Genomic DNA, 15875 nt, shown 5'->3' with positions numbered 1-15875 from the left:
ACATGACAGGAAGTTGAGGAAGTTAACCACGGAATACAAAGCCTTGACGAGTTTGGTAACGGAGACACAGACAAAAACAATAACACTATAGTGCCTTCAAGACTTGTTATGACTTCTTTGAGATTTATGAAAGATATTTTTTGTGAGGAGAAATGGCTCCATATGTCCAACTGAGTAAAACCAGAAGGAAGTGGGAGTACTGGCATAGTTTGAGTGTGTGGGCTCTTGCCAAAAAATCATACTATGATGAAACAGAAGATATTCTACTTCTAAAAGTCATTTCTGGTCTAGTAAAAAAAGTCTGTGGGAGAAGTCAAATACTGAAAAGTCCTCAATGAGAAAAACAGTCTTGCATGAAAAATCCTTCATATATTTTAAAACAGACAATTTCTTTATCGAAGCCTAAATGGCTCATCATTTTTTTCAGGAGAATAGAGATAATGATAATAGAGATAATCTTGACATTTCATTACATTTACCTAAGTAACACGGATCCAAGCTACGTCCACCAACCAGCAGAATGATTAGAAAGAATCTGTGGCTGTGCCGTCTGGTCAAAGTACATCACATCTCTACTATAGGGTCTATTTCATGCATGATAGTTAACAGCATGGCAGATGAGAATCAGTGGTTCATCGACACGTGGGCAAATATTTCTCAAAGCAAAAAATTCAGTGAACTTTGTTGGGCTGCAATTGTGAAACAAAAACTCTGTTCAACCACCTTTAAAGAAAACATCACATAAATGGTTATTAATCAACAGATACGATTATAAAAGCAGTAACTGAGGGAGTACAGTTACTGCTTTTGTAACTACAGGGGAATTCATAAGAAGCTCAAAAAGCCATAATGTCAAGTCCATTCATGTTCCATCTCAGCACATTTGGAGAAAAATTCAAGCTTTAGGTGAAATAAATACATCAGTGGACTGATATTTACTTATATTCTAATCAAGTCAAATTCAGGCAATAACTTTCTCTATTTCTCCGTCTCTACCTTGTTCCAGCTTCCGAAGCAGCTGCTGACGCGCAATGATGCGTGAGAGGCGCAGGGCAGAGCGGCGGCGAGGGGTGTCGCCCAGCCTCAAGTAGTAGTCCTGCCCGTCAGGTGTCATGACCTCCAGACAAATTCTCTCATTGGTGCTGCTGCTGTCACCCTGGCAGTCATTACTCTTACTGTCCTCTGCACTTTGATCCACACTGTCACCACTTTCCATACTCCTGCAGTTTGCAGCATCAGTGTCAGCACTCTGCACAGTGCCCCCCCCACTGTCAGCGATGGCTGCACTCGTAGGGCGTTTCATTTCGCCAGTATCCACAGCACTGATGACGTTTTCATCCTGTGGAGTTGCTACTGCGTTTGCACTGTCCAGGTTAGAATTTACTGTCCCTTCATCCCCTGCAGAACTTGCCTGGTCTGCACCTCCACTGTCCACATCCACTGCAGCGTCCACATCATCCATGCTGCTGTCCACAGCCTCCGGAACACGACAATATAATCCTTGCTAAGCTACAAGCCTTCCACCCTCTCGCCCTGATGAGTTTTTGTGCGAACACTCCTTGTGAATTCCTGCCTCTGACATGCCCTCACTGGAAGCGGAGTCAGCTCCCCACCCGTCCGCCTGTCTCCTCCCTGCAGCTCATCACAGTCAAAAACAAACACACAGGCATCATCACACCACCTGATTCAGATGACCCACCTTGTTCTTCTCACACACACATGCATGCTCAGACTTCTCAGCTGAGATGGGAGGGAGACTCACAAACTCTTGTTTCCACAAAGTTTTGGTCACATGCTCAACAGCCAATTGCAGGAATGTTTAGGGAACAGTGCTTCCTGACACTCTGCCTCTGCCAAAGAAACAATTGGAGTACAAGCCGAGGACGTGAGCGAGCATGTGTGAGTGTGTGAGTGTGTGTGTGTGTGTGTGTGTGTGTGTGTGTGTGAATAGTCAGGGGATGGTCCTGGCGAAAACCACTATCCCAGCAGCCACATCCCAAAGTGGAAAGGGCAGAACAATAGAGAATGTGTGGGTGTGTGAGTCTGTGCAGAGGAATGTGTGTAGGACCAGCTACTGTCGCTAATGCTGAGTGGGACTGTAATGCTATTCAGAAATGTTCTCTAAATCCACGCCATCACACCACATGACATTTATCATAACCATATTCTCTATGCACCGCTCTCTCCCATTCCCTGCTCGGGCCTCGGAGCGCGACCACATCCAATAAAAAAAAATAGAAAATCTGCCTTATAGCAGCTGCAGCAACGCTAATGTCTGAAATGTGTGACTGAATGCTGCCATACAGTCAGCGATTTAGCAGATAAACATATGGAATGCAGTGAGAGGAGGAGGCAGGTTCATACTTTGACCTAGTTCAGGGGAACAGTGATCCGCCAGGACGAGAGGATATAGGGGGGTGATTTTAATTCATCTTAAGGGAGGGGAAGGGGTAGGAGGTATAAGAACGGGTGTGGAGGGGGCTCACGTGAAAAGTAGGTCAAAGCAAAGTCAGTTTCAGGTCAGCAGTCTCCCACCCACACGCACACACCTGATCTCACAGTGGAGAGGGATTACTCAGAGGCTTTTCAGTCTGCTGGTGGTACAGTGTCAGAGAGGTGTGAGGGAACCAGCTGAAATGTGCCTCAACCACAGTCGTGCTCAGTCAAACACACTCAGAGATGGCGTGAAGTACTAAATCTATCATTTGATTGGATTTGATAAGACTGCCCTCTTGAGGCAAGCTCAGAAGAATAACATATCAGCCTAGATAGAAATAAATAATAAAAGTTTTTTTTAAAAAAAGTAAAAATACCACACGATGCTCTGGGGTAATATTAGCACGCATGCAGGGCACAGTGAAGTTATAGTGAGCTGAATAGATGTGTGTAAACGCACCGGGCTGTAGTTAGCACTCAGTAATATAATAACTCAGTCTCAGTTACAGCTGGATGAGACACAGCAGAAACTAAACAGGCAAACTGAAGAGTACAGACTGGAGAACCAAGCTGATATAAGATGATTCGTCATACAGCAGATTTTGAGTATTTACACCACCCACGAAAATATGAGCAGAAGTAGAGTTACTCTATAGCAGAGTATCTCAGGCTGGACTTGGGCTTAATAGAGTTTAAAAAATATAAAAAAATATAAATTCTGATGCCGACCTGGTGTTGTTGTTGTTGAACGAGTAAGTCATAACTTTTGTTAGTTTGCTTCGTCTGGTGCTTGTTTGACGTGTGTCTGTGTAAGTGAAGTTGTCAACGTGTTAATCTATTGTCAGATACCAGGTAAACCCATTCCCATAGAGGTAAAACAAATTAGCCAAACAACTCGATGTGAAGAGGTGATTTAAGGTCAACGCTGACACCAAAGCAACTAAGACCCACAAATCCCACACGTGAAGGGAGATCCCACACACACCCCTCCCCCGCTAACCTAAAAAGCCTCTGGGATTGTGAAATCTCGTTCTTCTAACATGCACACGAACACACACACGATTGAATGGAACCCGGTATGCAATCAAATACATTTTACTACTGAGTGAGTTTCAGCACTAATGTTTAGGACCCATTTGTTTATCATGGCTTCTAAACATTTTTGAATTTACAGATGCTAATGCCTCACTATAGTTGAGGGTAAAGGTCAGGGGATGCAAAAGTCCCACACGAGGCAAATTGTGATTTGTCATAGTGCGCTATACAAATAAAGTTTGATTGATTGATTGATTTCTACTCTTTGATATTTGAACTAGATCTATATGAGCAAAATGTGATCTTACTTTCCACCTGATGATGCATTTCACCTGATCTAATGTCTTTATTTATCATTGTGGTCAAACTCCAGCTCACCGACAGTTTATGTTTTGTAGAAATCACATCCCAGTTGTCCAAATACAGAAATGAAACATAAATCAAACGTTTGAAATGAAATACATTTGACTCTCAACATGAACCTCTTGATGTGATATTTATTTGAATAATTCATAGAGTGGAAAACTAAAAAAGCAAAATGAAAGCGTAAGGGTCTAAGGCCAGATGTGCACATTTTAAGGACCCCCCTCCCACTCCTCATCTGCACATCTCAGCCAGACAGATGTGAACCGTGTGTCTTCTCAGCAGTGGGGGTGAGGGTTGGTGGGGGGTTTGGGGATGTGGCTGGAGGAGGATGAAGGGGTGAAGAGGATTACTGGGGCAGCAGGTGCTCCATGCTCCATTTGACCGATATATTCCTCTGCTAGTGGCGTGCGAAGCGGAATTCATAAGTTATAGTGGGATAATCACGCAATCCTGAAAGTTATCTTAAACAGAGTCCAGGTGGCACTTTGCTCATGCGTGCGACTTTTTCATGCATGGATCTGTGTTTGGGAATGTTAGTCTCTTAATTTGCCTAAGAGGAGGGCATCTCTGTAATTCTATTAAAGCGAGGAGACAGCTGCACCTCTCTGCATCTCTGTCTCCCTCCTCTCCTCCCTCTGTGACGCACGGCTGAGAGAGAGAGAAAGAGAGAGAGAGAGAACGGACGTCTCCAACTCTGCGCACCCAGTCCACGGAGCAAACTGGCTGACCCTGCAAACTTGGCGCATTGGCGCGTACATGTAGGACCATTTCACTAAATGCAGATATTAGATCTATAATCCAAACTGCGTGCTCTGGACAAAGCAATACATTAAACCATGGAAACACAAACACGCAGGCTGGCAGCTGAGATCCTGGCTGGACTCCTGCAGTGGCTGAACATGCCTGCGCCTTTTTGGACACTAAATTTGACAATGACCTTCCGAAAATATCAGGGAGCGCGCTGCGTGCGCATGGTGCTCCAAGAACAACCCAACACAGAGGCTACATGGACACAAGACTTTTGTCTTTAAATGCTTCTATTATCATTCAGCAAAGTTGTTTTAAATATAAGCTGTATAGTCTTTGGAGTGGTAAATAAAACATGGGATAAATAAGAAAACAGTGGCCATGTGCAAAATAGAAATATTCCTGTTGTCAAGACACGTTTCTGTTTTATTTTCAGACCTCATCACAGTTCATTGGTTCTGCTGTGCCAGTGATAATAAAATGTGACAGACTGGTGTCAGTGTAAATGAGAATCTCCCGCACATTGAATGACTTTCACTGCCTTGTCTCGGGCTCTCTGACCTGCCAGCCGTCGCTCCCGGACATTCCTCCACAGCAGATCCCAAGCCCTGGACGTGGAGTCCCGCAGCTGCTCGCTGATCGACCGCCGCAGCTGTAGCTTGGCAGACCTTCGCTGGCTTGTCATTGCGGTGCGACCGGGCGCATATTCCCGGACTAACTCAAACCAGAGGTCCGTCCGTCAACGCACCAATTATATCACTCCTCGACGTCTTAATTCCAAACCGACCGGGACAGCAACAACGCGCCCTGCCACCACCGGGCTGCTGCGTCCGGGCTGCCGCAATGGTCGTCACCGCTCCACCTGGTTATGAGCTCCGTGCGCGCTGCGTCACCTCCCTGCAGCAGCAGCAGCTGATGAAGTCCCGTCGGAAGGATTTGGAGCAAACTACAGAAAAATGCTACCGATTGAGCCGATGCATTGTCTCCTGGCTCCTGTCTGTGGAGCGGAGGTACAGAAATGTTTCATCACAACTTCTGCATGTGAAGCTGGAGCTCTGACGAGGAGAGCCAGATGTGGGAGGCGGTCCCCCCCCCCACTCCCCATGTGCAAGACTCACTCTCTCTCTCTCTCTCTCTCTCACTCTCTCTCACACACACACACACACACACACACACACACACACACACACGTACTTCTGTCTAAGTGAGGACACTACCTTTTGATTCATTCCCAACCCTGACCATCCAAACTAAATGCCTAACCCTTTGTCTAACCTGAACCAGGTCTTAACCCTCAAAACATCAGAACATCCCATTGAAAAGTGAGGACCGATCAAAACATCCTCACAAAGATATAACTACAGGAAAACACACACACACACAGTCTGTAGTCCCTTATCCTAATCTTAACCATCACAACTAAATGCCTAATCCTGAACCAAACCTACAGTTCTAACCCTAAAACAGCTCATTGAAAGCGAGGACTGGTCAAACTGTCCTCAATCTGTAAATTCTACACTACAAAATGGTCCTCACTAAGACATCTGTGCAAGAAAACACACACATGGACACACACACACACACACACACACACAAAAACACACATCTTGTCCGAGACCCAAACCCACCCACCCAGACAAGGATCTCTTTCAATCCCCTGACACACACTAATAACACACACAGTCATGCCACACACTCACAACATGCAACTGAGTTGTGTTGCCAGGAAAAGCTTTTCCTTCACATCTCCACTCGTCACAGATCTGACCTGAGAGCAGCTGTACACAATGTACCAACGCACATGTTGGACTTTACATAGGTACCAGGTTAATATTTTTGTCTATTGTTTCAAATCTTTAAAATACCCATTACAAGTTAACAAATCTGATGTCGCAAGCTAATGTTGTTTCAATAAACCAAAAGGTATCCAATTTACAATGAGCGAATCCTCAAATCTAAGGAGCTGGATGCAGTGATCATTTGAACATGTCTAGGTTGCCAATAATGCAAAGGAAAAATAAAAACCTTTAGAATCCATGAGTGGATTTCATTATGCATCACAACATGTCTGAATATGTGAGTGCAGATTGATAAAGTGTGAGTCCAGACATGAACCAGACAACCTAAAGTGAAAGTGCATAAACTGGTGTCATCCCAGGAATGCCAGGCAGAGTGATCGGACCAACCAGGACGCTCTTCAGCTGCCGTCTGCCTGACACTGTCGGATGTCCTGTTTGTGGTGTTGAGTTCCAGGTCAGCAGGGATCCATGAGCAGAGACCTGATTCAACATTTCAGCCTGTTGAGACGCGTTTGACATCCCGAGCCGTCAGCAGAATGCAGCGGAGGTTATCTGGACACTGAATGCCACTTTCGCTACCTGACAGTCATAGATGGAGCTATTTAAACTATTAGGGACTGACAAGACTTAGTCTTCATTCAAATGTGACATCGGCAGTCAAAATGATTCCCCATCAAATTACATAGCAAATATGTAGAAGGGATATTTGTTATTGACTCTGGAGGTCATGGCCCAACTTCTCCTGCCGGCTCTGCAGTGGCCTGGTGTCCAATAACAGAGTAGCTGTGGAGAGAACCAGTGATGTATGTATATTCCTGCATTACACTGCAGAGACAAGGGGGAGATCCATGGCTGGCACTGGCAGTCGGCCATGAGGAGAGGAGAAGAAGGACAGACAATGAAAAGCTGAGGAGGAGGAATTGAGGAAAGAAGGGGGTGATGGGAGACTACTACTAAGATGATTAAAACTCATGAATTCATGTTTGATATATAATCTGAGTATGTTTTTAATAGCATATTGCTGCTATGTCTTGGAGCGTAAGCAATGGAAGCAAAAAGGTTTGATGTGATTCTAAAAAAATTAATTATTAGTACAATACATCAGAGAAATGTTATCATAAAGGAAAAATGAACAGACCTGAAATGCAGTCACGTGTATTCCACAAGATTAAGGGATGCTAGCACATTAACTAACTAAAAGCACAACCGTGTTATGGTCAGAAGATTAAGAACCACTGATATTTACTCTGACATCAGGCTGAACATTTACTGCTGATGTCGAGTTCTCAGGGAAACGTATTGAGTAAAGTGGATACACTACTGCAGGAGCCCAGACAACATTTGCTCGGTCATCGTTTTGAGCTGCAAAGTAAAATCTAAAATCTTCAGTTGAGTCGACCACTGAGGAACGAGCGTGCTCCCTTTCATTTTTCAATCACACGGATGTTTGTGTGTTTATTTTTCACGTAAGTTTGGTTTTAATTCGTTTTTTTGATGTTATAAAATCAGGGTGGCAAATCATGATTGACACCTGCGACTGACCCACGATTAGTTAAGCGCATGGATCGGCGGGGAGCGCTCCAAATTACGTCACTGGCGCACGATGGCATATATTCAGATATTTTGGCTTCATATGCGAATAATGGGAGAGAATGTGTTATTGTCGGCCTATGGTGCCAACATTTGAAGGCAGTGAGAGACAGTGTGTGTTTAAAGGAGAGACAGAACAAGTGTGGAGGAAAGAGGTCACAGGTCAGACATTAAACACTTTGAGGGAAAAATTCTAAACTTCCAGTGTAGTGACTTTGATCTATTTCTCCTCTGTGATGTTACAAGCGTTTATATGTGGAGGGTGAGCCGGTCCTGGAGGTCAACCTCTACTCCGGGCCGAGAGAGAGAGAGACAGAGACACACACCACAGGAACACTGTCTTGGCATCAGCAGCCAATCAAAACACCAACCCAACACATTCCAAGGCTCAAACAGCCAATCAAAGCAGCACAATGGACATGTTCTGGACGGACTCGGGATCTGATTTTCAAGAACAAATACACAGCAGAGTATGGGCGTCTCCTTGGGGAAGAGCGATCACATTTTTACAGTGGTAACAAGAATGGACAGGGCTGGTTTGGAGAGATGTTTTCTACGAAGACTGAGGAGGAGATGGTGGCGCAAGAGGAGGAGGTCGAGTTTCTGCCCCTTCTTCCTGTCTCTAACACCAGGTCATCTGAGGTTAGGAAATTGTGTCAAACCGGCAGAACGATGAGCCAGAGTTGAAAATGTGCACGAACAGCATGTGATGGTCACAAAAGCTGTGTCACAATTCAGAGCTGACTCCCGCGGAGGCTGCATTTGAAGACTGAGTCACTGAAGCACAACTAGATTATCTTGTTTCAAGGGCTCCTTCAAATGCGACCAACAAATGCGTCCTTCCACCCCCGACGGCCCAGCCTATCCCGCTGACATGCGACGAGAATGTTTTTCTAAACAAATGAATGATTTAGGAGATCACATGATCACCCTCTTCTCTCTTATTCTAATGTCTGCTCAGCAACCACGCATCCCTCCCTGACTCTTCCTCCTCTTCATCCCTGCCACTGTCTCCCTGGTCTCTGTCTTCTATTTTCAGCAACACTTAGTCATTCAGGCCAAGCTGCTCAGCTCTCTTCACTCTGTTCGAGCTGGAAACACTGGCAAACTTTACCCCCATCACTTACTGTTGTGTCACCTCAACTACAGCTCACTTAAGAGCTGGAGGTGCGCTGCAATCCAAACTCAAATGAGGAATCCAGAGGGAGGATCCTGTCAATACAACACAAGACCCAGGAGGCGGTTCTCATCCCGTGAGAGGACAGCTTGTTACCTGCTGCAGTGAGAACCACCAGTCTACTTAAAGTGGAAAACACCCAGATTAAACGAAACCGTTGAACAGATGGCACCGTGTGAACGTGACCTAAATTCCTCACTCATACTATCTGTTTTTGGTGAGACCCTGAGAGCACGCACACACACACACGCATACACACACACACGCAAACACAGGCACACGCACGCACACACACAAACCGCCTATGCATAATTATCTTACTATGTATCACATAGTAATTCCATATGTTGCTCACTTCCTCAAAACGCATGCAGGATTCAGATAACAACATCTGTTTATGAGTTTACCCATGACCACACTTTTCACCTGCAGCAACCGAATATCAACTGCATGAAAACTGCACATTTTTAACAGTTTAAAAAACTTTAATGCAATTAATATAAATGCAGAGAAAACCTGCCCAAGCTTAAAACATGGAAGCTTAAAGTAAACTGTTGCTATGTTTTGCATTCAGACGTGATATTGTTAACGTGACCCTTGACTTTTATACATCAGGGAGACAGTGTGATTGACAGGTGTAAAAGGTTGGCTTGCAAAAGCAAAGAAAGGGAGGACGGGGAAGGGAGGAGAGGAAATGAGGATGAGAAAAACGCTGGCGTCTCTGGAGATCAGAAAGTAAAGACACAAAGTGAAGCCATAAAGACGAAAAGTCATTTTTGTTGAAAGCTCAAACACGTCTTATTTTCCAGTGGAAGACGGAAAAACAAATGGAAATGATTTAGATTTTCCTGCCTGACATTTGAGTTTGATCTGCAGGCCGGACTTGAACGCAGCACGGCAGAATGAAGAAACAATGCACATTTCCAACATTTTTAGGATCCATGTGCTTCTCATGTGTCATCACAAGACTAAAACGGCAACATCACAGGGAGCAGAAATTATACACATCTGCTCACATGGGCTTGAACCAACAGTATGAACGTGTCTGTCAATATTTCTGCACACGCCATCGAGGAATTCCGCTCCCGTGAGTTCCTTAAGAAAAATGGGCCATGCAGGGGGAAAGTGGGTCAGGAGCTAATTCGGAGTGCCACACTTTCCTCAAACAATAACAACAACTTTCCTTGTCCGACCTGTGCAGATAAAGCTGTTGACATTGTCCACCTTCCATTCAGGAGACTGGATCACCTACGGCAGGAGGTGGCTATTGCTCCGACCTGCCTGAGGCCAGAGGACACAGAGCAGAGGTCTCAGCCTAAAGACCAATAGAAGAGAGATGATACAGATGGGAAATTCAAGAAAGCAGACACAGCCTGAGGTTTAAATTAAATGAGGAACGTTAGACCTCACATTTGGTGGTTCAAGAGCTGAGTGCAGGCTGCAAACTGTGGTATGGAAGTATAGGAAGACTTGGGGCAGGACTGGGAGAGGGGGAACAATGGCTAATGGACAAAGAGGAAACTCATGGGAGTGCAGATCACATGCTGATAGGAGGTCCTGCTGCTGAGTGTCCAATTTTAACGGCACTTAGGAGCCATACACATGTAGCAAGTTTTTTAGCTGTTAAAATAATCATTTTAAAATCTTTCTTCCTTCCTCGAGCCTCTTCGCTGCGCTGGTAAAAGGCTGCAGGACCACACACAAACACACACGTGTACAGGCAATACACAAATACGCACCTCGGCATGTGTCGCCATGCACACACAAATTCACAAGTAGCAGAGGCCTACGTGCACGATAATATTATTATGCTCTCTTGTGCGTAAAAAAGCATTTTATAAATATGCATTTGAATGTGATTCGTCTGATATTTGCTCAAGGAAACCAGGAACATTTTATTTGCAAGCAGACTGTAAAAAACAACAAGTAATAGTATTCAAAGTAAGAATAGAAAGAAACCAGTTTATGAAAACTTATACTATAACTTGAATGTTCTTGTTATTCCATGTTAATCTCTCCTCATTTCTAAGCTAAAGTAAGTTTTAGTGTTTCAACAGTCAATGTGTGCATTTAATCTGGGTTATTTGCATATGTATTCTTTATATATAAGGAAAAAGGAGGATCTTGCAGACTGGAATGCAGCAAACAGTTGCAGTAAAACAAATCAAGGTGGAAAATAGTCATGGAAAAAAACCTAAAAAAAAAAATCACTGTGCGAGGTTGAGTTACAGTTGGAAAAGAGGAGACAACAGAGGAGAGAGAGGAAAAAGGAACAGGGGGAGGTGAAGGAAGAAAGAAAGCAAGAGACTGGGACTGTGGCCAAATCCACTTCCAGACTTGTTAAAGCACAGATGCACACTTCTGCTATATTTACCACACACACACACATTTACACTAATGAGTCACCGTCATTAAGTTATATAGATTTATTACTGGTTAATTGCTGAGCCAACTGCTTTTCTGTGTGAGGTATCTTATTCATGACAGGCAGCGGCAGTAGTAGAAAACATTCTCACACACGGACAAGTTTAGCACAACTCTAAAGAAAACGTCATGGAAGTGACCCACGACTTAAGTAACAGCTGAAAGGAGAGAAAATATTTGTGTTAAATCTCGGCATTACACTGCTTATATAGAAATGTGTGTCAGAAGTTGGGCGCAGCTATAGATCAGCTGAATCCCTCCAGTCAGACATATTAAAAACATATTACCGACATGGAAGGGACACGCTAAAAGGATTGGCAGGCCATAGGTCAAGATTACCCCCAGCCTCCCAAGCCCTTTCCAATAACATGTAAATTCTGATGGATTATATGTTTTTTATAATCCTGGACTTCTGTGAAAATGTCGGGAATGTCTGTCTGTGTGTGTTTGGTTCAGGCCAAGGTCGCGTGCAGCTTAGCAGCCGCTCTAAAATAGCAGCACACATCTAAAATATCCTTGAGTGGTCATGTTTACTAGCAGTAGTAGTGGGTGGTGTGCTCCTCCAGCTTCTCTGAAGACACGTGGACTATGGGATAAACAGCTGGAATCAAACTGTATTTACAAGCTGGATTCAAAATCTCATGAATGAAATGCAGCTACATTTCAGCTACAAAGAAAATGTGTAAAAAGAGTTTTATTCACACAGAAATAAACTCCTTCATTATGTTTTATTGAATCTTGCAATTAATCTAGTCTGCTGTATCTTTGCTGGTGGGGTGAGAGAAACCATTTGTCCTTTGTTAGTCCTGGACAATACTGGGATTTTAGATGAGGACTTAATACAGATCTAATATGTTGTTTCTGTGTAGGACAATATAGACAGCAAACTAAATGGTCATCGTCCTTTTGTTGCAATGTGCAATATGAGGTAAAACCTCACAGGCACAGGCAAATAAATGTGGGATCAAGTAAAGCACTTAAGCATCTATACAAAATTACACTGACATATTTTTTAAATTTAAAATAAAAAATGTTTCATCTTTGCAGGGATTTTCTTCAGTGGCTTGAGGGCAGATTTATTTCAAACCAAACACTGTCTTGGCATGTTTTCCCTTTCAGCCACACACACAAACAGATGTATTCAATAAAAAAAACACACCACAGAGAGATACGTGCTGTGTTTGATTAGAAACATTCAGTCAGATAAGAATAAGACCCCCCCCAGCAGAAAACAGGTATAGACTCCAGTTGTTTTGGGAGGAATTCCCTGTTTATCTGACAGAGAGAAGAGTGAATGTCGACTATGTGGGTTCAGATATGTGCACATCATATCTTGTCGCGTTGCAGCTGAGACACAGACCACACAGGCCGACAAACATGGTCTGATTAGACAGGATTTCTGTCAAACAGCCAAAGTGTTTCCTCATATCAGAGGAGAAAATAAACACGCTCAAGTGAGAAAACAAACCTGAGGCATGAACGCTCAAACAATGAAACTAATCTACACTCCTCCCTCAGCGCTGCCATGTTTGGATGAAGTGTTTCTTACACACACACACACACACACACACACACACACACACACACACACACACACACACACACACTCTCTCATCATATGCCACTGACGGCATCACCTCCAACCTCCCTACAGCCTCTGGGGCCTCATTACCCCTGCTGCACCTCTCCTCCACGGACAGTAATGTGACCCCCTGGTGATGGTGGCAACACCGGAGACACCTCAACTGTAACGAGACACACGCGCGCACGCAAGCACACGGATGTGCAGGCTCACACACACATACAGACAAAACATACCAAAATAAACAATCCCACTGTGCAGGGAACGCAACCCTGTCGCCAAGACATCTCCCTGGGTTGCACTTAACTACAGTCGCCATGACGCCTGTGCACGTCAATCAAAAGGGACACACTCTGAGGATAAGAGATATGGACAGGGGTCAGAGTTGGACTCATTAATCATCGGCTCCAGACTCTCGTATCACCAACTCTGGAAACTCGAGTCCAAGAGGCAAAGGAGAGAAAATACAAAAAATTTGAGACCAAAGACCAAAATGAAGGGAACGTCCCTGTTAATTGAACAGAGAGTTTCAATTAGAAAACCTGTTTTTGTTCTGGTGACGAGCTGTGTGTGTTATCACATGACAAATAAACTAAATCTCAAAGTTTGTGTGTCTTTTTGTATAGGCTCTCTTAAATATCTGTGTTTTTACACCTGAGTATGCACATGTTGTGTATGTGTACAAGCAAGGCCCTGAGTGTGTGTGAGTGTGTGTGTGTGTGCGTGTTATTGCAGAAAACTACTTCTGGGTGGTTGAGGTTTGACGTACAGGCATCCTGTGGGAGACGTTCCCAGAAGTCCAGTTTTATCCCAAAGTGGGAATGCAAACAATCCAACAGAAAGGATACCACATGAACACAAGCCCCCAAATACACACAGTCACACACAAATACACACACACACACACAAGTGCACGCTTTCACTCGAGGGTTATCGTACCTGCTGATCCGCTGGGGATCCTTGCAGCAGCCTGAAATGAAAATAAAGAGAGGGTCAGAAAGAAGTATGGGAGAACAAAAACAAAACCAATTAAACAAATACTAACACTGCACATGAAGACTCCGGCTTTGGAGAATATAAACTCAACATTATCCAAAGACAATGACCCTGCCTGAAAATGACTACCAAAATCTTATTTAATTATAAGCCAGATTAATTTCCTAACCAACCGGAAAGAATATAAGTGAAGGATATCTTGTTTCATTTGGTGACGGAGCAACTTAAATCATAATATATGATGAAATTAAATTAGAGGGGATGTGTGTGTGTGTGTGTGTGTGTGTGTGTGTGTGTAATAACAATAACAAGGGTAGAGTAAAAAAAAGTGAAGATGAAAATAAGGTTAAAAACCGTAATGGTAAAATCCAGAAAAAAAAACAAAACACACGACTTAAAACTCCAGTTGCTAGAATATTAAAACAGGAAATTAAAGCTTAGACTCAAATCGTGAGGAGTACATTACAAACATACACCAACACTTAAAAAGTCCCAGAATCCACAGGAAATGACAAAGATCAAGGAACTTAATGACCCAGATTAATTTCCTAACCAGTGTATGAAACATTATCCCGACACAGTTAAAGTCTCCTGAATGCCGCCGCTGTCACAGGAAAAACCCCACATCCCTTCGAAGACACTGGGATTTACCAAATGATCCACCTGCAGTTTTGGGAAACTCGTGAAACATTCTCATGGGTTTTCCACAACTTTAGGGTCAAACTGTTAATAATAATTAAGATATATTAGAAAATCAAATGAAAGCAGTGATCTTAATTGTGTTTTATTGGTCTGAAACTGCCATAGTTATTTTCTAAATAGCAGGAAATGACTAAATACATGTTTAAAAAAAAAAGACAATGTCCTGGAACCACTTCATAATAAACTGTCTCTGGGAAATAATCTACAGAGTAAATTAGCTGTTTTTGAAAGTACAGTGTGAAAAAACATTGGTCCAGTTTAATATAGAGGCTCTGCAAACTTTGGACCAGAGAAAAGAAGGAAAGTTTTTCTTTGAGTTCTGTTTTGAGTCTGTAGAAAAACTCCCCAGTCTGTCAGTTATAAATGATACATCTAATCATCAGTGTCAGAAAACTGAACAGCCAGACAACCTGTGCAGAGAGTAATAAAGAAAACAATGATAAAAATATATTAAAAAATAATGAATAACTGGAACTTTTCTAAATTCGGAGCTGAGAATCCACCACATATCTTAGTGTGTGTGTGTGTGTGTGTGCGCGTGAGTGTGTGTTTTATTGTGTGTGTGTGAGTGTGTGTGTTTCCATGTCAGTTTGAACAGCTGTACTTTATCAGTCATGGTGAGGCGAAAATAAACCCACTCCTTAACATCAGTCTGATCCCATGGCCCCTGCTGCTCTCTACCTACCTACACACACACACACACACACACACACACACACACACACACACACACACACACACACACACACACACACACACACACAATTCTGCAGAGACATGCCATCTCTTGTGGAGGCAGAACAATGAGCCTTTCAAAATCCACTTTTAAGAAAACATGAATAAGATTCTTAAAAGTGTTAACAGGCCGACAGAGGCAAATCCAAGACGAGTGAGCAAATGATTCCGTGCTGATGACGACCATGTGATGATTAAAGCTTCAGGAAAAGGACTTTAATTTGGGATTCATTGATCAAAACACTGTTTCTAAGATCAGTTCCCAAGTCTGTTCATCTTGATTAAA

At 43.4% G+C, this 15875-nt stretch overlaps 1 protein-coding gene across 3 annotated transcripts in view; it reads right to left on the bottom strand.

Annotated features, from left to right (window-relative positions):
* The window catches only part of stard13a (StAR related lipid transfer domain containing 13a), a 46978-nt gene that overhangs the window by 18127 nt on the left and 12976 nt on the right, over positions 1-15875 (bottom strand). Inside the window, exon 6 of one of the 3 annotated variants that reach the window (XM_020097325.2) lies at positions 14096-14126. In XM_020097325.2, coding sequence (XP_019952884.2) covers positions 14096-14126 — 31 coding nt within the window. Of the gene's footprint in view, positions 1-996; positions 1918-5145; positions 5678-14095; positions 14127-15875 lie in introns of those variants that run through there. The other 2 variants (XM_020097329.2, XM_069510458.1) reach the window with 2 other exon arrangements.

This window comes from Paralichthys olivaceus, chromosome 15 (assembly GCF_024713975.1).
Source record: "Paralichthys olivaceus isolate ysfri-2021 chromosome 15, ASM2471397v2, whole genome shotgun sequence".
NCBI classification, from domain to species: Eukaryota; Metazoa; Chordata; class Actinopteri; order Pleuronectiformes; family Paralichthyidae; genus Paralichthys; species Paralichthys olivaceus.
The sequence above is the reverse complement of the archived record's forward strand: the minus strand, read 5'-3'. Positions and strand labels throughout refer to the sequence as shown.